Genomic DNA, 22,980 nt, shown 5'->3' on the forward strand with positions numbered 1-22,980 from the left:
AACAATTAACAGACACATTCCCTGTCCACAAGGAGCTTATGTCTATGTGTGGAACAGGGACAGTATCAGATCTACTTGTATTACATCTACCCCAGCACTTAATACAATGCTTAGTACAGTGTAAATGCTGAATACCACAATTATTATTATATCTATTAACCCTATTGCATTCAATCAAATGCTTTGAACACTTGAAATTCACATCACCCTTAGCCCCACAGCAATTACGTGCATAACCATAAATTACTAATTTATGGTAGTGTCTGTCTTCCCCTCAAGAGTATAAGCTCCTTGGGAACAGGGACTGTGTCTACCATCTCTGTTCTGATCCCTCCCGAGCGCTTAGTACACAGCACTCTGCACACACAGTAAGCTCTCAATAAATACCACTGATGATCATACTCTGCACACAGTAATCGTTCAATATATACCTCTGATTGACTGATACAATGCTCTGCTGAGAGTAAGCCCTTACTTAATATATATAACTGATTGTACTGTACTCCCAGTTCTTCTAAAACTAAACCCAACCCAAAAATTTTCATGGGACTCAAACAAACATACATGTGCACAACCGCTTTTTACTGATCCCACATCTGGTCACCAAACTGGCTCTCGTCGTCAGACAAATATTCCCTAATTCCTAGCCTTCTCACCAAATAGCATAGGGAAAGACACAACCTGGCCAAACCAAGTGCATTTTCTATTGTGCTCTCAATCTATAAAGCAATTTCTAAGTGCCCAGATATTTTACTATAATTCACCAGCCGTACTTAAAAATTTATTGTATCTTCAATGATTTAAGTTTCTACTTGCCTAAGCATATTTTCCTACAGTAACTGCTCAAGTAGTAAGAGAAGGAGTAAATGAAACAAAATCCTGGAAAAATAGTTGCTTCTGGCTCAGTAGATCAAAAACCTAATATGCAGGCATTATTAATCCATGTGCCCTAAAACTCACCATCACCCAGAAATATCAGGACATTTATCCTTCATCTGAGACTTTCTAGGGTCGTTAACCAAGCAGTAGGGTAATGTTGAACATTTTAAGAGAACCATTATCTGCTCATTAACTTCACCAGAATCCATGCACAAGTCTTTCAGATGAGCTCACCCAAGCACTTGGTGCAGTGTTTTGCACTCAAGCTCTCAAAAAATATCCATTGATTGATTGATGGTGCCCAGAGCAACAAGGTGACTGTAAAGCCACGTGCCTACAAGCCTATAAACCCTGTTTGTTGAACTCTGCTTCTTTTACTGTCAGCAGCATTTGATTGAGTTGCAGTCAGCGACAGGACACAACAAGCAACGTAGAGAGCAGAAGCCAAAAAGCTGACCTCTTGCTGTGAGTTTGCTGTAGATCTGGGAGTTCACTTCCTTATCCCGCACGTAACACCGGATCTCTTCCACTGCCTCTCGAATTATGGTCACTGCGAGTACAAAACCCTGGAAGGGAGAGATAGGAGGAAATGTTAGAGGGAGGAGGAAACGCTGAAGTAGTGAAGTGTTCTCAAACCTCATCTCTCCCTCATCTGCTCTGACTCAGAAAGGAAAGGAGAAGGTCACAATACTAGTCAAATTGAGGCTAATTTTCATGTAATTTTTTTTTCTTCCACTAGTACCGAAGAATATTTACTGCATTTTCCCTCATTGTTAAGGTGAAACTTCCCATGCTTACACAAATGTCAAATGCCACTTTTTAAAACAGGGTGGTGCTGGTCAAAATTTCCTGAGAAAGAAAAAAGATGGGAAACAGTAGTTCATTTTAAAGACCGATATATTTCAGAATTTGCCTCATGGAACATTTAACTCGGGTTCAACCTGATGGTTAAATCTTTTGTGTAAACTGACCAGAGATGTATTTTATGAAAGGACTAAAAAGAGTTGCTGCTCTTCACAATCAGAGGTTATTTCACTTTCCAATCACATTTAAGATGTACATTGTTCTAAAAGAAAAGCTATAAGAGCTTCAGAGGGAAAAAAAAGGAGACCACATATGGAGCGAAGATAATATATGAATTCCAGAAAAAGGATCTGATCCAACTACAAGAAGAATGTGGCTATTTTGCAATATGCAGCAGCTGCCTTTACAGATGCTCTAGTTGCTATTTCACTCTGCATGGGTGTGGATAATTCCCATTAATGTTAATGAAAAGTGTGTATGTGCACAAAGAGAAGAGACTATATCCTCTTTGCTTTGTATAAATAACACTCAGTACTCAAAGTATCTCATTTTCTCTCCATGTATGCGCATAACTTCCATTAATGTTCAGAATATTCCCCCAAGGCTGGAAATTGCTTTACAAAGACATGTAAATGTAGTATAGAAATCAGTTTCAACTACCCAACTTGGAGACCAATTAATATCCAGAGATATTTGAGAGAAGCTTTATTCTAAGGGGTTACTCACTGCTTATTCGCAAAGGAATCTGTCAGGGGTGTAGCCGACAAGCAAAGCAGAAGATTCTAAGCCCACTATTGAAAATATCTTTTAATTGCTTTTTATTCTTCCCTGGAAAATCAAGAAACTTCATATTTCCTTACTCCTCATTTTACCTTATGTGGTAAATTAGCTGTCTATAAAGAATTTTAGAACTCGAATTTCAAACAACTATTTCTATATTTGTAGTCATGTTCATTTTTCACACGGGAACCTATTATGAAAAACTATGTTTTCCCTGATCAAATACAATGAATCCATTCTTTTGTGAAGGATGTCCAAATGTTGATGAGACAATTTTAAAACTTAACGGGATTTAAGTTAGTAATTTCACAACTTCTACTGAGTAGAAGCAAATTCATTTTGTAAACAAAGGTTTCCAACCAAATTCATACAAAAATAACTCAAAGAATCAGAGGGAAGTTTCTGTTTTGGTGGAATCTCCTTGGACTCTGGTATCATGATTCCTAGCAGACAAAATGCAAGACCCCTCAGAATGAGAAAAATCAATCAGTGGCATTAATTGAACACTTTCTGGGAGAAGAGCACTGTAGTAAGTACTTGAGAGCATACAATATAATACTAAACAGACACATTCTTTGCCCACAACAAGCTTACAGTCAAGAGGACAAATCACTGGCTGTGGCTTTGGTAGAGCTCTCACTGCCAGGTGTGGGCAAATAAGGGGAATCATTTTTCTACAGAAAACTTCAGTCCATGTTTCTCCCTGCCTCAAGAGCCTCCAGTTGCTGTCCAGCCACCTCTGCATCTAACAGAAACTCCTCATCATCGGCTTTAAAGCACTCAATCGCCTTGCTCCCTCCCTCCTTCCTTACTTCATGACTTTCCTACAAGTTTCCTGGACTTTCCCAGTGGGCATACTCTGCTCTTTTAATGCCAATCTACTCACTGTACCTTCATCTCATCTATCTCATTCACCTCCCACCCACATGCCACTCACATCCTGCCTCTGACCTGGAACACCTTCCCTATTCATATCTGACAGAGGATCACTCCCCCCACCTTTGAAGCTTCACTGAAGGCACATCTCATTCAAGAGGCATTCCCTAACTCTTCCCCTCTTCTCTCTTCTCCCACTTCCTTCTGCTTTGTCCCTGCAGTTGGATTTGCACCCTTTATTCACTGGGGAAGAAGTGAATATACATATTCATAATTTATTTATTTATATTAATGTCTGTCTCCTCCCCCTAGGCTGTGAGGAACTGTTGTATTGTACCCTCCCAAACACTTAGTACAGTGCTCTGCATAAAATAAGTGCACAATAAATAGAATTGATTGATTGAAACCTTGCATGGGATTTAGCCCCTTGCATGTCCCATGGGACCCAAGGCTGTGAAGGTGGATTGGCTCAGCACCAAGCCATGTGGGTTCAGTTGGTCCCAAAATTCACAAAAAAAAAAAATCAAAAATATGACCCCTCAAAACAGGCAGAGCTGGGGCTGATAGAGGACCCATTTGGGCATCCACCGTACCTCAGCACCCAGCACCTCGACCTCTCCTTCGTCTTGGAAGAGGGCTTGGGCGATTACCCCACTCCCTTGTAGTCAAGTAACAATCAATGGTAACTAGGGAGCACTTACTGCATGTACAGCACTGCTTGAAACATGTGGAAAAGTACATTATAATAAATTTGGTATATATTGTGGCCCACAGCGAGGTTACGGTCTACAAGGGGACACAGACATTACAACAAATTCCAGATCGGGGAAATAGTAGAGTATAAGTGCTGTGGGTTTGGGATGAGTGGTGAGTCAGAGTAGTAATGTTATTTTTTAAGAACCAACTGGGTGAAAAGCATTGCACTGAGGGGGGGGAGAAGAGGCAAGAGAGGGAGGAATGGGTGCTGGCACTACAAGTTTCAGAAATTCCAAACACAGCCAGCCATTTCTAGTATGGCAAACACCCTCAGAAAAGAGTCCAGCCCCATTTCAGTTTAAACCCAGCCTCAATGCTCCCTACAGACTGGAGCCAAATCAATTAATTGGGCTCTAATTTCCAGGCTAAATGAACACTTTACCGGGGGTCTGTACTCCCACTGTAGCTCATCTACAGTAATCCTGCTGCCCGTCTGAAGGACAAGAAGTGGGTGGAGATCCAGTTAGTGGTACTGGTCTTTGGAACAGTCATCATCTTATCTTGCTGATCTCCTACAACCCAAATCACACAATTTACTCTGTGAATGCCAACCTACTCGTTGTACCTCGATCTCATCTATCTCACAGCTGACCCCTTTCCCACATCCTCCCTCGGGAGTAGAACTCCCTCCCCCTCCATGTACAACAGACTAGACCTCTCCCCACTTTCAAAACCCTACTAAAATCACATCTCCTCCCAGAGGCCTTCCTCAACTAAACCCTCATTTCCCCCATCTGCCCTCCCATCTTCGTCGCCTATGCACTTGGCTGTGTAACACTTAAAGCACTCTGATACTCACCCCTTTTCTCAGCACTTCTGTACATATTATATTCTATTTTTTGCCCTATTTGCAATTTAGGTTCTGTCTCACCCTGTAGACTGTAAGCTCCTTGTGGGCAGGGATCATGTCTACCAACTCCACTGTATTGTACTTTTCCAAGCCCTTAGTAATAATAATCATCATCATGGTATTTGTTAAGTATTTACTATGTGGATACAAGCAAATTGGGTTGGACACAGTCCCTGTTCCACATGGGGCTCACAGTCTCCCCATTTTACAGATGAGGGAACTGAGGCACAGAGAAGCAAGTGACTTGCCCAAGGCCACACAGCAGACAAGTGGCGGAGCCAGGATTAGAGCCCATGACCTTTTGACTCCCAGGCCTGTGGTATATCCACTATGCGATGTTGCTTCTCACAATTAAGTACTCAAGGACTCGTATCCACACACTTGTAACCATTAACACCCAGGAGAAATCCAGAATACAACACTATTGTCTAACAGGTAACAGGTTTTCATCATATTAAACTTGAAAAAAGGTTTTATGATTCTTGAAAAGCAACTGGTGGGAGAGAGGTGGGACGGAAACCCAATCCACATACTATCCAGCCAACTGCCCAGGTTTTGTTTGAAGCTCTATCATTGTGGTTCCACAGCAATTAGAAAAATACATTAAATAAATCTTAGAATATCCGCTCTTAGACAACAGCAACTTAGTGTTTTGCATATTCTATTCAGCTCTTTCTAAACTCAATGAGGCAAGCATTTTCTTATATTTTGAATGATCACCCAGAAATGTCTATAGGATGCAGAAAAATTCCATAATTCAGGTAACATACACAACACTGCTTCACAGCATCTGGATGATAATAATATATAAATTTAGCTTAACATTACAACTCAAATATTTAGACTTTAGATTGATGTGTTCACCCTATGTTCTATAACCAAAAATCTCTTCACTCATCAGATGCTCAAGGTGATTCTGGTAAAGAAAAAAAATGTATTTCATTTGTAATTGGTAATTGAGCAAACAACCTTAGTTTACTTACCAGAGGAACCCAATACGTATAAAGGGCTCCAAGTCTCATCTCAGGAACAAATTGAGAGCAGGCCAGAAGTAAGAAGTAAAGATTGAAAAAGTACTTGAACTGGTTAAACAACACCTGAAATTAAGAGGGAAAAAATTCAAGTTCAAGTTGAAAAAAGTTCAAGCTCCCTTTATATTTTTCACAAATTGATAAATACTAATAGCTTTTATAACAAGTTGCTAAACATGACTTTGAAGTGTGGCATTCAAATGCAGTTATGACATAATAATCCAAAATTCAATTTCTCCTGCTAGAATGTAATAAAATATATAATATAAAACAATTTAAATTGGCAATTTATGAAACAATAAAAATGTGGCTCTTCTTTATTTTGAAATACTAGAGTACTAGATGGGTTGTCTGAAAAGAGAACTACACTTAAAAATCAAGGTGGGGTGGGGGAAGGATGGTCCATTGAGAATGTTATTCTGATCTGCAATATTTGTGGCATTTGCCCCTATACTTTATGGTAAAAAAATAGGTAAGGTGATCAGATGGAGACTGTGAGCCCCATGTAGGACAGGGACATTCACTGCAGCTCTGCCATTTGTCAGCTGTGTGACTGTGGGCAAGTCACTTAACTTCTCTGTGCCTCAGTTACCTCATCTGTAAAACGGGGATTAACTGTGAGCCTCATGTGGGACAACCTGAATACCCTCTATCTACCCCAGTGCTTTGAACAGTGCTCTGCACATAGTAAGCGCTTAACAAATACCAACATTATTATTATTACCACCTTAGTGTTTAGTACAGTGCTTGGCCCAAAGTGAGAACTTCACAAATAATAGTAATAATAATCCTACTCACAAATCTCATTTTAGGCAGAACTAAACTGAGGTCCAAAGGGAGTAGGGACAGACGGGAAGAAGTTGTAAAAGAGGGCAAGGAACATGTTTACCTATTCTATTGCACTGTACTCTCCCAAGCTCTTTAGCACAGTGCCCTGCACATAGTAAATGCTTAATAAATATCACTGATTGCTTGAGAAGGGAAAAGGGGGGAAAATGGAAGAGTAAACTCATTCATTCAACAGCATATATGGAGCCAGAAAACCAAAGGCAAGAGGTAGAACATATTCTTGAGATTCGGGATTGTCCTGTTGAAATCAGGCTATCTGGTCAATTTAACAGTATCCACTCCCTAAATATAAACATATCAGAAAAACGCATAAATTAGATGAAAATCTGCCATATAAAGGTACTACACCACACTTCTGTTCATGAGAAACTCCTCCCGAAAGCTTGGTCCAGTGACAATGTATTCCTTGTACTTGGGATTGTTTGTTTAACAACTAATAAACACTGCTAGCAAAGTAAAATAATGAATAAATCAATTAACACAGTTTTACATGTTTTGCCAAAGACCCTCTAATGCCCAAGAGGACAGAGCAGACCTAAGGAAAAGAACCTGTTTCTTTAAAAATAAAAACAAACCTTAAAAGCATGAGAAATATGTTAACCATCTCAATAGTTACAATGATACCTGGAGGATACCAGGAATGAACCCTGGATAGAGGAATTTCATAATAATAGTCATGGCATTTGTTAAGCTTTTACTATGTGCCAAGCACTGTACTAAACACTAGGAAAGAAACAAGAAAATTAGGTCCCACATGGGGCTCACAATCTTTCTGGTGACTGGTATTGGAGCTCCATTTTGCAAACAAGGAAACTGAGATAGAGAGAAATAAAGTGAATTTCCCAAGGTCACACAGCAGGCAAGTGGCAGAGCTGGGATAAAAACCTTGGACCGTTGATTCCCAGCCCTGTGCTCTCTTCTCTAAGCCACTGCTTCTACAAATATGTGCACCTGGTTCATGAATGCTTTCCCAGAAAGGGAGGAAACAGTCACTGGAAAAGGTAATTCACAGTGTTTCACAGGGCCTTTGCATACAATGCTATATTTTAGCTAAAGCTTCAATGGCACACTTTTAAAACAAAACAAAAAAATGCTGCAAAGTTGTTGCAAAACCCAGTAATGTTACATTTTTCGAGAAAGTATATAGTTGCTCTCTCATCTCAGGAGGTCTGAGCATTTTGACCCAAATTCATTCATATTAAGAACAAAAATCCTGCCAGGAAGGATGGAGACAAATAAGCTCTTCCCTAGAGAAGGAAACTAAGGCACTGGGTGGTCAAGTCCCAGAGAAGCAGCTGAGAGACAGAGTGGCATTATTAAAGTAAAATGAGAAGAGCATCTGTCTAAAGGGCTCCAATTTCCCAAACTGACAGGGCTTTAATCCTACAAAGCGGAGGCAGTGTGTGAAACTTGCTCTGCCCACAAATTCTAGCTACACCCCTGGACCGACATGACGCTCCAATCTGTTGGCAATCTGTGTCCTTACCTGACCGCGGTCTTTGAAGAAAGAGCCCAACTCTAAAAGTGGGGTGGGGAGAGGTGGGGGGAAAGGAGAAAGGTCTTGTTCATACATACCCCAGGGAGAATGGTGAAGAAGTTGTATTTCTGATTGTTGATCACATTGCGAGGGTATCTCTGCTCTCGCTTTTCGGGGTGACCCAACCAGACAGTCCGAGGCCGAGGATCCCTTCTGCCACAACATCTCAGCCACTCGCAACACCTGCACCAAGAACAAATTCTTCTTTAACACCAAGCTGCTGGGTGTTTTTTTTCCTGAAGGAGATTTTTATTATATTTTCCCTTGAGATTGTGTCATTTATAATTACAGCATTTATCAAGTGCTTACTAAGGTTAAATGGTGGGGTAGGTGAAAGATTATTAGATCAGACATAGTCCCTGTCATGGCTCAGTGGAAAGAGCACAGGCTTTGGAGTCAGAGGTCATGGGTTCGAATCCCAGCTCCGCCACTTGTCAGCTGTGTGACTGTGGGCAAGTCGCTTAACTTCTCTGGGCCTCAGTTACCTCATCTGTAAAATGGGGATTAAGATTGTGAGCCCCATGTGGGACAACCTGCTTCCCCTATGTCTACCCCAGCGCTTAGAACAGTGCTCTGCACATAGTAAGCACTTAACAAATACCAACATTATTATTATTATTCTATCATAACCCCATTTTACAGATGAGCTCACTGAGGCTCAGATAACTTAAGTGACTTGCCCAGGTCACATAGCAGGTCAGCCGCAGAACATAATAATACTAATTATATTAATAATGTTTCTGTTCAGCACTTACTATTTACCAGGCACTGTATTAAACGCTGGAGCGGATACAAGCAAATTGAGTTGGAAACAGTCCCCGTCCCATGTGGGGCTCATAGTCTCAATCCCCATTTTACAGATGAGGTAACTGTGGCACAGAGAAGTGAGGTAACTTGCCCAGGGTCACACGGCAGACAAATGACAGAGCCAGAATTAAAACCCATGAACTTCTAACTCAGGCCCGTGCTCTATCCCCCATGCCATGTTGAATTACAACCCGAGGTCTCGTCTCCTCTCCCAGGGCCATGCTCTTTCATTCATTCACTCAATTCAATCATATTTACTGAATGCTTACTATGTGCAGATCACTGTACTAAGTGCTTGGGAGAGTACAACATAACAATAAACAAACATCTTCCCCGCCCACAGAGTCACACCAATGATTCTGCAAAATAGTACACTGCATTGGATGCTATGTGTAATCTCCAAGGAGAAGACCAAACAGCATCCACTCTCATCAACTGTGGCATTTAAGTGTTAACAGGTGTCAAACACTATTCTAAGCACTGAGGTAGAAAAGAGTTAGTCAGGTCACCCACAGTCCCTGCCCCACATGGGGCTCACAGTCTAAGTAGCCATTTTATCAGTGAAGAAGCAAAAGCACAGAGAAGTGACTTGAGCAAGGTCACACAACAAGCAAGCGGTGAAGCTAGAATTAGAATCCAGGTCCCTGACTTCCAAGCCTGTACTCCTTCCACTAGACCATATCTATTTAATTATAAGCGCTGTAATGGGTATTGGGCAAAATACAATGGAGGTGACATGGTCCCTGTACTCATGGTATTCACAACCTAAAGTTAAGGATAAGGGGTATCCACATCCGAAAACTCTCAAAAAGTAAAAAGTGTGCAATAATCCAAACAAAGCAATTCAGTCTTTAAAAGGCAAATCTCTTGCTGGGCGTTTTAAAACAATTATTCAATCAACTGAATATTTACTTTGTGTAGAACACTGTACTAGGCGTTTGTGAGAATACAGTACAACAGAGTTATTATAAACGTTCCCCACCCACAACAAGATTACAGTCTAAACAGACATGAAAGGCCTTAGTGGTTCATAGTCTTCTCCTCTCCCTAATGGTGCCAAGAATTGTGCTAAGCACTGGGGTAGATACGAGATACCACATTGCTGCCACCTTCTGCTTGGCAGTCTCTCAAAAGATGTGATCATCTTCTTGATTTGGTTTTGTTATTTTCTGGGAGTTCACCTCAGACTTAGAAGGTTGTTTTATTTTGTTGGCTGGTTCTATTTACCTTCAAGATTAGCTATGGAAATCCACCCAGGTAAACACATATAATATAAATATTACTCAGAGAGACATACATATAACCCCTTGTGTAAAACAAAGCTCCTTAATGTGACCTTCAAATTAATCTGGCAGTAGAGTTTCCTCAAATAAAACAGAGTTCCAAAGTAATTCTTCAGATTTCATCTTTTATATAAGGGTAAGGATTCTGTAAATGATCAGTTTTTCATTTCTACTATAATGTGTTTTCGTCACAAAGATTAAGACAGAATACAGAAGGAGAATAGGGAACACAGTTTCATAACAGCTACTAATTAGTTACAAGATTGGCCTCTGCCAGGACTACTAATTCAGGAAAAATGACAGGCTCTATAGCAAGCCTCTTATCAGTTCTTCATTAGCATTATAAAAGGAATCAATTGTAATTATTTGAAATTAAATTTCTACTGGAAACTAATTTTAAACAATGCAAATTGGGTCTCTGTGAGGTGCTAATTAATAACCACTAATAAATGTCAGAGAAAACAATAGTTGGCTTGAAACAAGCATTAAGAGTTTTCATCTTACTCATCCTTCTTGAATTTTACCCAGTGTGATATTATTTCAACTGTTTTCAAGCCATCATCTCCCCTTTCCTCTTATTATCTATTAAAACAATTGTTTGAAAATACCAATTTTTGGTAACATGGGGGTTTGCAGGAACACAAATACTGAATTGGAGGAGGGATAACTGTGTTCTTGAGCCCATTATTGGGCAGGGATTGTCTCTATCTGTTGCCGAATTGTACATTCCAAGCGCTTAGTACAGTGTTCTGCACAAAGTAAGCACTCAATAAATACTATTGAATAAATGAATATACCTATACTTTGATAAGTAGTCTCCTCTAGACTGTAAGCTCGTTGTGAGCAGGGGATGTTTCTGTTATACTATACTCTCCCATGCACTTAGTACACTGTTCTGCACCCAGTAAGCGCTCAATAAATTTGAGTGACTAACCGACTCCATTGCCCAAGTTTGAGCCCCAGGAATATCAGACCCACAGGTACTGGTCTTTAAACGCCCCACTTGCAATCTCACATTTGACGTGTGAAGCTGAGATGATAACAGCAGTAGTTATTGAGCACCCACTTGGACAGCACCACACCAGACACCTGGCAAGCAGTCAATGATATTTATTAAGCACTTACTGTGTGCCGGACATAGGGCTAAGCACTTGAGAGAGTAAAATACTAAAGAATTGGTAGACACAACCCCTGACCTCAAAGGAATTTACAATCTACAATCTCTTGACTGTGGACTCCTTGTGGGTAGGGACATGTCTACCAACTCTGCTGTATTGTAATAATAATAATATTCATATTTGTTAAGCGCTTACTATATGCAGAGCACTGTTCTAAGTGCTGGGGGAGATACAGGGTATTCAGGTCTTCCCAGGTGAGGCTCACAGATAATCCCCATTTTACAGATGAGGTAACTGAGGCACAGAGAAAAAATGGTAGTATTTGTTAAGCGCTTCCTATGTGCAAAGCACTGTTCTAAGTGCTGGGGGATACAAGGTGATCAGGTTGTCCCACGTGGGGGTCTCAGTTTTAATCCCCATTTTACAGATGAGGTAACTGAGGCACAGAGAAGTTAAGTGGCTTGCCCACAGTCACACAGCTGACAAGTGGCAGAGCCGGAAGTCGAACCCATGGCCTCAGATTCCAAAGCCCAGGCTCTTTCCACTGAGCCACGCTGCTTCCCTAAGTGCTCTCCCAAGCAGTTAGTACAGGGCTCTGCATACAAGGACTGACCCACAAGGAACTAGTTTCATTTCCGACATCGCTGACTTTGCTTCAGCTAGGCTTTCTCTTCGGCACACACAACACAGCTGGAATTCCTTTACATTTACAGTGAGCTGCCTGTCCATATTCCTTTCTCTTTGGAATACTCCTCCAGTAACTACTCTTTTCCCCAGCCAATTGCAGTCTGCTTCCAATAGCATTTTCTGGCTCTAAAGACACTCAAATAAATTAGGGCTAGTTCCCAGACTCTCTTCTGGACACTCCCACCAAGTCTTTTGGTTTGTTTTTATTCGTTATGCACTTACTATTTGCCAGGCGCTGTACTAAGAACCGGGCTAGATACAAGCTAATCAGGTTGGACACCGTCCCTGTCCCACATGGGACCCCATTTTACAGATGAGAAAGCTGAGGCACAGAGATGTTAAGTGACTTGCCCAAGATCACACTGCAGACAAGTGGCAGGGCCAGAACTAGAATCCAGGTCTTTCTGAATCCCAGGACTGTTCTCTATCCACTAGGCCACGTTGCTTCTCATGCCCAAGAGAAAACCTAGAGTTGTGTTTCTGGAATGATTCCACATGACTACATTCACTGACTTCTATCCAAACGGCAGAAAAAACAACACTTGGGCTATTGTTCATCCATAATTATCCACGCTTGCTATAAAGCAAACTGGTTTTGCCTCCACCCCCTTCAATGTTTATCCAGAGATGGACTTCAGACATTTGGAAATACGGACAGTATCCTGAAACAAGGGAATGAAGGTGTGGTCTATGGACAACTGGCAGCAGTTCTGCTGTAGACTGCTTCAGGGAATTGATTTTATCTCTCCTAAACTGAGCTCTCCGCCTCTGCTGGGGAACTAGGGAAGGAGTGGCTTCAAATTTCCCTACTCCAGCCACAGAGGTTAGCACAGAGTTAAGAAAAGACCCTTTCACTTTTTATTAATTCTTTTTTTCCTGTGAACGCTAATAGAGAAAATTGCAGAAATATGTGTTGTAACCACTGGACACCTCACAATTTTTTAGGAGCATACAACTCAGTCATTCATTCAATTGTATTTATTGAGCGCTTGCTGTGTGCACAGCACTGAATAAAGTGCTTGGAAAGTACAATTTGGCAGCAAATAGAGACCATCCCTACCCAAAACGCACTCACTGTCTAGAAATAGACTGGGGAGGTGAGTGGACAAGGCAGTAGCAGATGAGAAGGCAGCAGCAGGGGCTTCCAAGGGCTGGATCCACTCATTCGTTCACTCAATTGTATTTACTGATGATGATGATGATGATAATGGCATTTGCTACGTGCTTACCATGTGCAAAGCACTGTTCTGAGCGCTGGGGGATACAAAGTGATCAGGTCGTCCCACGTGGGGCTCACAGTCTTGATCCCCATTTTACAGATGAGGTAACTGAGGCTCAGCGAAGTTAAATGACTTGCCCAAAGTCACAGAGCTGACAAGTGGTGGAGCCAGCATTCGAACCCATGACCTCTGACTCCCAGGCCCACGCTCTTTCCACTGAGCCACGCTGCTTCTCGTGGTTTCTCATGGCGTTCTACTGAACGCTTACTGTGTGTAGAACACTGCACTAAGCGTTTGGGAGAGTGCGATAGAACAATAAACAGACACACTCCCTGCCCACAATGAGCTTACAGTCTAGAGGGGGAGAGAGCTATTTGGGGAGTGAAGGACTTAAGTGTTTGGGGCTTAACGTGTCCCAAACCAAACTCGTCATCTTCCCATCCAAATCCTGTCCTCCCCACATCCTTCCCATCCTTGTAGGCAGCAGCGCTATCCTCCGTCACAAGCCAGTAACTTTGGTATTGTCCTCGACTCATCTCATTCAACCCACATATTCAATCTGTCATCAAATCCTCTCAATTCTACCTTCACAACATCACTTAAAATCCAACCTTTCCTCTCCATCCGAACACTTACCCTATGCCACCTAACCTACTCCATCAGCCTCCTCACTGACCTCCCTCTCCCCGTCTTCCCCACTCCAGTCCTTACTTCACTCTACTGCCTGGAACATTTTTCTTAAAAAATGTCCAGTCCATATCTCTCTACACCTCATAAACTTCCAATGGTTGCCCCCACCTTCACATCAAACTCCTCATTATTCATTCAATAGTATTTATTGAGCGCTATGTGTAGAGCACTGTACTAAGCGCTTGGAATGTACAATTCAGCAACAGATAGAAACGATCCCTGCCCAATGATGGGTTTACAGTCTAATCATAATAATAATGTTGGTTTTTTTAAGCACTTACTATGTGTTAAGCACTGTTCTAAGCCCTGGGGTAGATATAAGGTAATCAGGTTGTCCCATATAGGGCTCACAGTCTTCATCCCCATTTTTACAGATGAGGTAACTTGAGGCACAGAGCAGTGAAGTGACTTGCCCATGGTCACACAGCAGACAAGCGGCGGGGGCGGAATTGGAACCCACGACCTCTGACTCCCAAGCACGGGCTCTTTCCACTAAGCCACGCTGCTTCTCATTATCAACTTTAAGCACTTAGTACAGTGCTCTGCACATAGTAAGAGCTCAATGAATACCACTGATTGATTTAAGGCACTCGATCGGCTTGTCCCTTCCTACCTTACCTCGCTGATTTTTTTTACTACAACCCAGCCTACACATTTCGTTCCTCCAAACCAATCCACTCACAGTTGCTCCACCTCGTCTACCTCGCCACCGACCCTTCACCCTTGGCCTACCTCTGGCCTGGAATTCCCTTCCCGCTTCATACCTGCCAGTCACCACTCTCTCCACCTTCAAAACTTTATTAAAATCACATCTTCTCCAAGAGACCTTCCCTAACTAAGACCTCATTTCCCCTACTCGCTCCCTTCTGCATTAGCTATGTGCTTGGATCTCTACCCTTTAAAGCACTTGATATTCACTGCACCTTTAGCCCCTCAGCACTTATATACATATCCATAATTTATTTTAATGTCTATCTCTAGACCGTAGGCTCTTGGTGGGCAGGGAATGTGGCTGCTGACTGTTGCTCTGCACTCTCCCAAGCACTTAGCATGGTGCTCTGTCCACAGTAAGCGTCCGATCAATACCACTGATTGATTAAAGGACCTCTTACCTCCTATTCGAAAACATACTCAGATGGCAAGAGGGGAGAGGAGGTCAAGGCCTTCTGAAAGTACCATTTACAGAATCTTTCTGGATTATGCTCCACGATATTAATTCCAGGGCTGTATTTCAACAGTGCCATCTGCAAGATCTGAGACTGTGACAAAGCCATGCTGACCCTTTCTAGAACAGATGTCCACGCTATGAGGACATTCTTCTCATATCTGGCAATAACCCAGTTTTGTGTGTTCTCTGGTCTGTTATTTGTAAGCAAACAATCTGTCCCAAATGAAGGAAAACAGAACTACCTAAAGAAAAGCTCAATCTAATAAAATACAATTATCTGGAAATTTTTAAATGCTGATAATGTGATTTAAAACATGTGGTGGGATCCACTACAGACAATGCTTAGAGAATTGGAGGGGCTTAGTGAATAGAGCTTGGACCTGGGTTCTAATCTTGGCTCTGCCATTTGTCTGCTGTGTAACCTTGGCCAAATCAGTTACCTCATCTATGAAATGGGAATTAAGATTGTGAGCTTTATTTGGGACAGGAATTGTATCCAACCTGAATGGCTTCTATCTCCCATAGGGCTCAGCACAGTGCCTGGCACATAGTACCTGCTCAGCAAATGCCATAGAAAAAAAATTCCTTAATCATACTCAATCACTTCCCACTATCTGTAATTTAGTTAGTATCTTCCCTGCTAAATGGCAAACTCCATGAAGGCAGGAATCATATCTATTAATTCCATTATATTTTCCCAAATGCTTAGTCCAGTGCTCTGCATGCAGTAGGCACTCAGTAAATACTACTGATTGACTGCATACTAGACAAGACCTGCTTGAGAGATATATATTCTATAACTGAGATTTTGACCATTTTTAAAATGGCAATTGCTAAGCATTTACTATGTGTGAAACACTGTTCTAAGCACTAGGGTAGATAAAAGTGAATTAGGTTAGACACAGTCCCTGTCCCATATGGGCCTCACAGTCTAAGTAGGAGGGAGAACAGGAGGACTGAGGCATGGAGAACTTAAGTGACTTGCCCAAGGTCACCCGGCAGGCATTCGGCAGAGCCAGGATTAGAACCCAGGTCCTCTGACTCCCAGGGCCGTTCTCTTTTCACTAGGCCTTGCTGTCTCTCTGTTGTACTGTATTCTCCCAAACACTTAGTATAGTGCTCTGCACATAGTAAGCACTCAATACCATTGACTGAATGATTTAATCTTTCTTGTTCCTACTAATAGAAAAGGCTGGTTCACAGATTTTAAAAACACAGACAAAAGTATATATTTTTCTCCTTTTTCAGTGGTATTAAGCGCTTACTATGTGTCAAGACGTGTTGTAACTCTAGGGTAAATACAAGTTCATTTTTGTGATTCAGCTACCTCATCTAGGATTAAGATTGTAAACCCCATGTGGGTCATGGACTGTGTCCAGAGTAATCAGCCTGAATCTACCCCAGCACTTAGTATACGGCCTGGCACGTAATAACCACTTACCAAATAGCATAAAAATAAAAGGTGGGACACAGTCTCTGTCCCACATGGGGCTCAAAGACAAATGGGAGGGAGAACGAGAAGTGAATCCCCATTTGGGGGTTGAGGAAATTGAGGAACATAGAGGTAAGTGACTCGTCCAAGGTCACACAGCAAGCAAGTGGTAGAACCAGGATTAGAAGCCAGGTCCTCTGGCTTTCAGGCCTGTCCTTTTATCTACTAGGCCACACTCCTTCCCTACTCCTTGGAGAATCTCCATTTCCTTATTGTGATTCCAAAAGATGCTGGCCGGGGCATAACATTTTATAAATTATAATTCCAATTCTGGTTGGAGTATTTATTAAACAGCTAGTGCTGAGCACTGGGCTAAACAGTGGGACAGAAACAACAGAATCAGATTCTGCACATTCTGCTACGTTTAGAGAAATATACGGGAAGAACTTAACTGCTTTAACCCAAGCTTTTGCCAGGGGAATGGTTATACCTTTCCCTAGGCTGTTGGGCAATGCCACAGTTTGTTGAGCAAGTTCACTTCATGCCTTGTGCCCACCATCAATCGCTCCCATTCCTTTTGGTGGCATTTGGAGCTACGTCTGCTTATACCCACAGGCAAGAAACCATACCAGAAGAGTAAGTGCCACTTCACATACAAATTCTCCATAAAGAATCATGAAACAAATGAGCAGCAACTAAGATTAGAAACCAGCTCTTTCTTCTGCAGCTCCTCCACCTGCTCCCTGGAGATCAGGAAGACTAGTAGCCTGGGAAAGGAAAGAGAATAAACCCAGGATCCGCTGACTCTTCCCTGCTACAGCTCTAAGCTCTCAGTCACTCAATCAATCATATTGAGTGAGTGCTTACTGTGTTTTATTTTACTCTCCCAAGCGCTCAGTACTCTGCTCTGCACACCGGAAGCACTCAATAAATATGATTGAATGAATGAATAATGTTAACGCTGATATTTTTACAGGCCGAGATCAGAATTTTTATATTAAAATAATAATTGTGGCATTTGTTAAGCGTTTACTATGTGCCAGGCACTGTACTACGCACTGGGGTAGATTCAAGCAAATCAAATTGGACACAGTTCCTGTCCCACATGAGGCTCACAGTCTTAATCCCCATTTTACAGATGAGATAACTGAGGCACAGAGAAAATAAGTGACTTGGCCATGGTCACACAACAGATGAGTTTAGAACCCAGGTCTTCCAGACTCCCTGGCCATGTTCTAGCCAGTAGGGAATGATTTTAGTCTGTTACTCTAGACTGTAAACTCCTTGTGGTAAAGGATCTTGTCTATCAACTCTAATGTATTATACCCTCCCAAGTGGGCAAGTCACTCTCCTCCTCAAACATCTCCAGGAGCTGCCTATCAACCTTCACATGAAGCAAAAACTCCTCACTATTGGCTTCAAAGCTCTCCATCACCTTGCCCCCTTCTACCTCACCTCTCTTCTCTCCTTCTACAGCCCACCCTGCACATTGCTCCTCTGCTAACCTCCTCACGGTGCCTCGTTCGCGCCTGTCCCGCCGTCGACCCCTGGGACACGTCCTACCTCTGACCTGGAATGCCCTCCCTCCTCACATCCGCCAAACTAACTCTCTTCCCCTCTTCAAAGCCCTATTGAGAGCTCACCTCCCTCAGGAGGCCTTCCAACACTGAGCCCCCCTTTTCCTCTGCTCCTCCTCCCCTCCCCATCACCCCTACCCGTTCCCTCTGCTCTATCCCTCCCCACAGCACTTGTGTATATTTGTACATATTTATTACTCTATTTTATTAATGATGTGTACATATCTATAATTCTATTTACCTATTTTGATGGTATTGATGCCTGTCTACTTGTTTTGTTTTGTTGGGGAAGCAGCGTGGCTCAGTGGAAAGAACCTGGGCTTCGGAGTCAGAGGTCATGGGTTTGACTCCCGGCTCTGCCACTTGTCAGCTGGGTGACTGTGGGCAAGTCACTTAACTTCTCTGTGCCTCAGTTACCTCCTCTGTAAAATGGGGATTAACTGTGAGTCTCACATGGGACAACCTGATTACCCTGTATCTACCCCAGCACTTAGAACAGTGCTCTGCACATAGTAAGCACTTAACAAATACCAACATTATTATTGTCTGTCTCCCCCTTCTAGACTCTGAGCCCATTGTTGGGTAGGGATCGTCTCTGTTGCCGAATTGTACTCTCCAAGAGTTTAGTACAGTGCTCTGCACACAGTAAGCGCTCAATAAATATGATTGAATAAATGAAGTGCTTAGTATAGAGCTCTGCACTAATTAACTGCTTAATACCTGATTGACTATTTGAATCATCCTATTGCAGAGAGATCACCGAGAGGTCAGACAGACATCGAGCAGCAACAGCTGGAGCAAATGAGAACAGAGCACTATATCATCCATCCCTATTTTCTTCTCTAGGCATTCCAATTTAGTGGAAAGGTGGGAGACAGAATCAGGAGACCCAGGTTCTAATCCAGCTCTGCCGCCAAATTTCTGAGGATCTCAGACAAATCTCTTAGTGTTTCTGAGTCTCATTTTCCTCAGCTGAAAAACGGGGATCAGATACCAGCTCTCGCTACCTCTTCGACGACGAGTCCCATGTCCAGTCTGATTATCTTCTATCTTCCCTAACACTTATCACAATACTTCGGCACAAAATAAGTGCTTCACAAATACCATCATTATTATTTTCCCTTGATATTCTCTGTACACCTCATGTTTTCACCTATATAGAATATAATCATGCAACTTTTCTGTATCCAGTTATTTCCAACCAAGCTGTTCTGGCAGTAGCTGCATACAGGCAATTAGTGTCAGTGAGTCAGGGAGAAACAATGGTGCAGAGAGGGGAAATTTAGATGCATTAGGAATCAGAGGACTTTTTGAAATCAATTCAAATTGTACAGGAGCTGAACCAAAATGGCACTAAGCTGCTACGACTAAAAATGAGACGGTAGAGTGGCTTTTAAACTCACAGCTGGGGGAAAGAGTGTCTGCAGAAAAGCACTGGAGGTGGATTGCAACTTAGGGAATGTTAAGTTGTGAGTCAGGAGGGAAACAAGTGAGGCAGTTGAGAAAAATGATGAGGTCAGAGTGAATTGCTCAAGCAGGGAAGCTGGACGAGGTTGACACTGGCAACGGGGCAAGGCCAAAAATAAACAAATGTTTCTACACTGATGCTTGAAGCCTAGATACTATAGTGGGTGAGTTGGAATGCTTGGCAACTAATGAGGGCCTTAAAATAATTGGTATTTCAGACTTGGAGGAGGAAGGGAAAAACAATTCATTCATTGCATTCATTCAATAGTATTTATTGAGCACTTACTATTGCACAGCTCTGTACTGAGCGCTTGGAATGTACAGTTCGGCAACAGATAGAGACAATCCCTGCCCAATAACAGGCTCACAGTCTAAATGTCTATGGGATACAGTGCTGCCAGGTTGTTAAATCTGTTGCATCATACTCTCCCAGGCCCTTAATACAGTACTCTGCATACAGTAAGTGCTCAATAAATACCACTGATGGCATAGGACAGCTAAGAATGGAAGCACACATAATTAGTAGTAATCTGGGAATCTTTACAGTGAAGAGGAATACCAAGAAGGACCACGAATATAAATTCCAAAAACTTAGTCACAGTAGGAGTGTTCAATAGGTCACCCCGTTGGGATGTGGAAAGTGATCGGGAAATGTTCGACTAGGTTGGGGAAGATGTAGAACAAGGCTGAAAATAATAGTGGGAGACTTTCATTATCTGCATATAAATTAACGGGTAACTTACGAAGAGAAGTGGAAATGAGTAGCCGCAATAGTACTAAGTACCTACTCTGTGTGTGGAGCACTGTATTAAGCACTGGGAATCGACATGGTCCCTGGCTCCTAAGGAGTTCACATGCTAAGAACAAGGGGTGGGAAATGGGGGAAAAGAGACTGGCACCAGACAGATAAGGAAAGTTGAAACAATAATCATATCAGAACATCACAAAAGATGAATACAAAAAATAAAAATATGAAGAGAGATAGGGATTGAATGTGGTCCTGACTGCTTTCTAAAAGAGTTAGATGTGCAGCCAACACAAAAAGACACTACGCTGGGCTTAATTCTGAATAGTGAACACAATCTGGTGCAGACTGTAGTGGGAAAGCCTCCATGTGATAATGAAGACAACTTGATTCAATTTCACATTCTTGCTGGAGGGTGGGAGGGAACCTCCTACTTGCCCCACCCCCCATGGATATTTAATTTTAGAAATGGAAACTATGGAAAAATGCAGAGCTTAATTAGGAAGACGCTGAATGGGAGAGCTAAAAAGGCAAGCGACTATTTTAAATAATTATGGTATTTGTTAAAGACTTACTCTGCGCCAAGTACTGTGCTAAGCTCTGGGGTAAATGCAAGATAACCAGGTCCCACAGGGGATTCACATTCTAAGGAGGAGGGAAGTACAGGTATTGAATCGCTATTTTGCAGATGCGGGAACTGAAGCACAGGGAAGATAAGTGACTTGTTCAAGGTCACAAGAGCAACTAAAGCGGCAGAGCGGGGATTAGAATCCAAGTCCTCTGACTCCCAGGCCTGTGCTGTTTCCACTAGGCCATGCCACTTCCCAGAGTCCGAGAAAAGACGTGACCCTCAGAACAAGAGCTGGCCACCAAACAAAAAGCTTGCATGACAAACTGGCAGAGTAAAAGAGGTTAACAGAGGGCAAAGATCACCCTTTCAAAAATGGAAAGCTCATCTGAGAACAAGAAAGTCCATAAAGAATGGCAGATCTGGTGCAAATATAAGTAGTCGAAAAAGGAATTTGAAGATTACTTTGCAGTAGATGCCAAAGCAAACAAAATATTTTTCAAATATTTCCTAATCAGTGGGTTCCCTGAGCAACTGTGTGGCAATAGGCGCACTGAGAGTTTAAAGGAGATGCCAAGAGGAAAACGGTAAAAAAAATTCCACATCGAAATTGTTTTTGGATCTAGAGGAACTGAGGCAAATCATGAGGACTAAATGGTTTCGACCAAACAGATAAACTAGATGCAAACAAATCACTAGGACCAGATGGCTTCCACCCACAAGTTTGAAGGAAGTTATAAAACTACTGGGAGTGTGTTTCACCTATCATTACAAACAGCCATTGTACTGGAAGACAGTTACCTTGCCAATTTAACTTCCATCTATAAAAAAGCATTGCAGGGGTGATCCTGGGAATTATAGAGCAGTAAGTCTCACTTCTATACCTAGCAAATTAGTAGAATTGATAATTAAGTTTAGGACCAGTGAGCACTTAGAGAAATACAGCCCTGCTGGGGCAAAGACAAATGGTTTCTGTAAGGGGAAATCATGCCTCACTAATCTGCTGGAGTTCTTTGAAGGGGTCAACAAGCATGAGGTTAGAAGGGAACCAGTAGACATAATATATTTGGATTTTCAAAAGGCTTTTGACAAGGTTCCACATGGACAGCTTTTTGAAAGAAATGGAACAACAATAGGATTTCAGGGAATGTTCTGCACTGGATAGAAAACTGACTAAAAAGATAGAAAACAAAGGTTTGGGATAAATAGCCACTTTTCAGGATGGAGGATTGCAAATAGGGAGGTCCTCCAGGAACCTAACCAGAACCGAAGCCGTTCAACATCTGAACAAAAATTCATTCATTTTATCGTATTTATTGGATGCTTACTGTGTGCAAATCACTGTACTGAGCGCTTGGGAGAGTAAAATGCAACAACAAATAAATGATCTAGAAGACTGAGTGCTCAGTGCAATCTCAATGTTGTACAGGACCCTTAGTCCTTCCAGTCAGGGAAATGTCATGAAGTAAACGATAAACTCCAGGAAGCGTTCATAAATCTGAGCGAATCTCATAATGCCATTTTACTTTGTTGCACTCTCCTGAGTAATTAGTACAGTGCTCCACTAACAGTAAGGGCTCAATAAATACCACTGGTTGATTTTCCAGACCCCTCGATGTGGGTGAGTTCAAGGTATTCAATTTGGGGAAAATAGTCTAGATTACAACTCCCTGATGGTGGGCTCTGAGCACCTCAGGGCAGTGATTTGGGAATCACTGCTGGCTGATCTTGTAAATCAGTGACTCAGTGGGAGGCGGTAGACAAAAAAAAATAAGAAAAAATCAACCAAATGTTGCATCACCAAACAAGAAGGTAGAAAATGAAAACAAAAGGCAGAGGCAGAGTTTCAGCACTTT

The 22,980-nt window shown here is 42.1% G+C and overlaps 1 protein-coding gene across 1 annotated transcript in view; it reads right to left on the bottom strand.

The window, feature by feature from the left end:
- The window catches only part of ATP9A (ATPase phospholipid transporting 9A (putative)), a 118,249-nt gene that overhangs the window by 80,996 nt on the left and 14,273 nt on the right, over positions 1-22,980 (bottom strand). The window contains exons 2-4 of the mRNA XM_029070406.1: positions 8,401-8,545; positions 5,929-6,042; positions 1,337-1,445 (exon numbers count right to left, since the gene is read on the bottom strand). Coding sequence (XP_028926239.1) covers positions 1,337-1,445; positions 5,929-6,042; positions 8,401-8,545 — 368 coding nt within the window. The remainder of the gene's footprint in view (positions 1-1,336; positions 1,446-5,928; positions 6,043-8,400; positions 8,546-22,980) is intronic.

The sequence above is a fragment of the Ornithorhynchus anatinus genome, chromosome 8 (assembly GCF_004115215.2).
Source record: "Ornithorhynchus anatinus isolate Pmale09 chromosome 8, mOrnAna1.pri.v4, whole genome shotgun sequence".
Lineage (NCBI taxonomy): Eukaryota > Metazoa > Chordata > Mammalia > Monotremata > Ornithorhynchidae > Ornithorhynchus > Ornithorhynchus anatinus.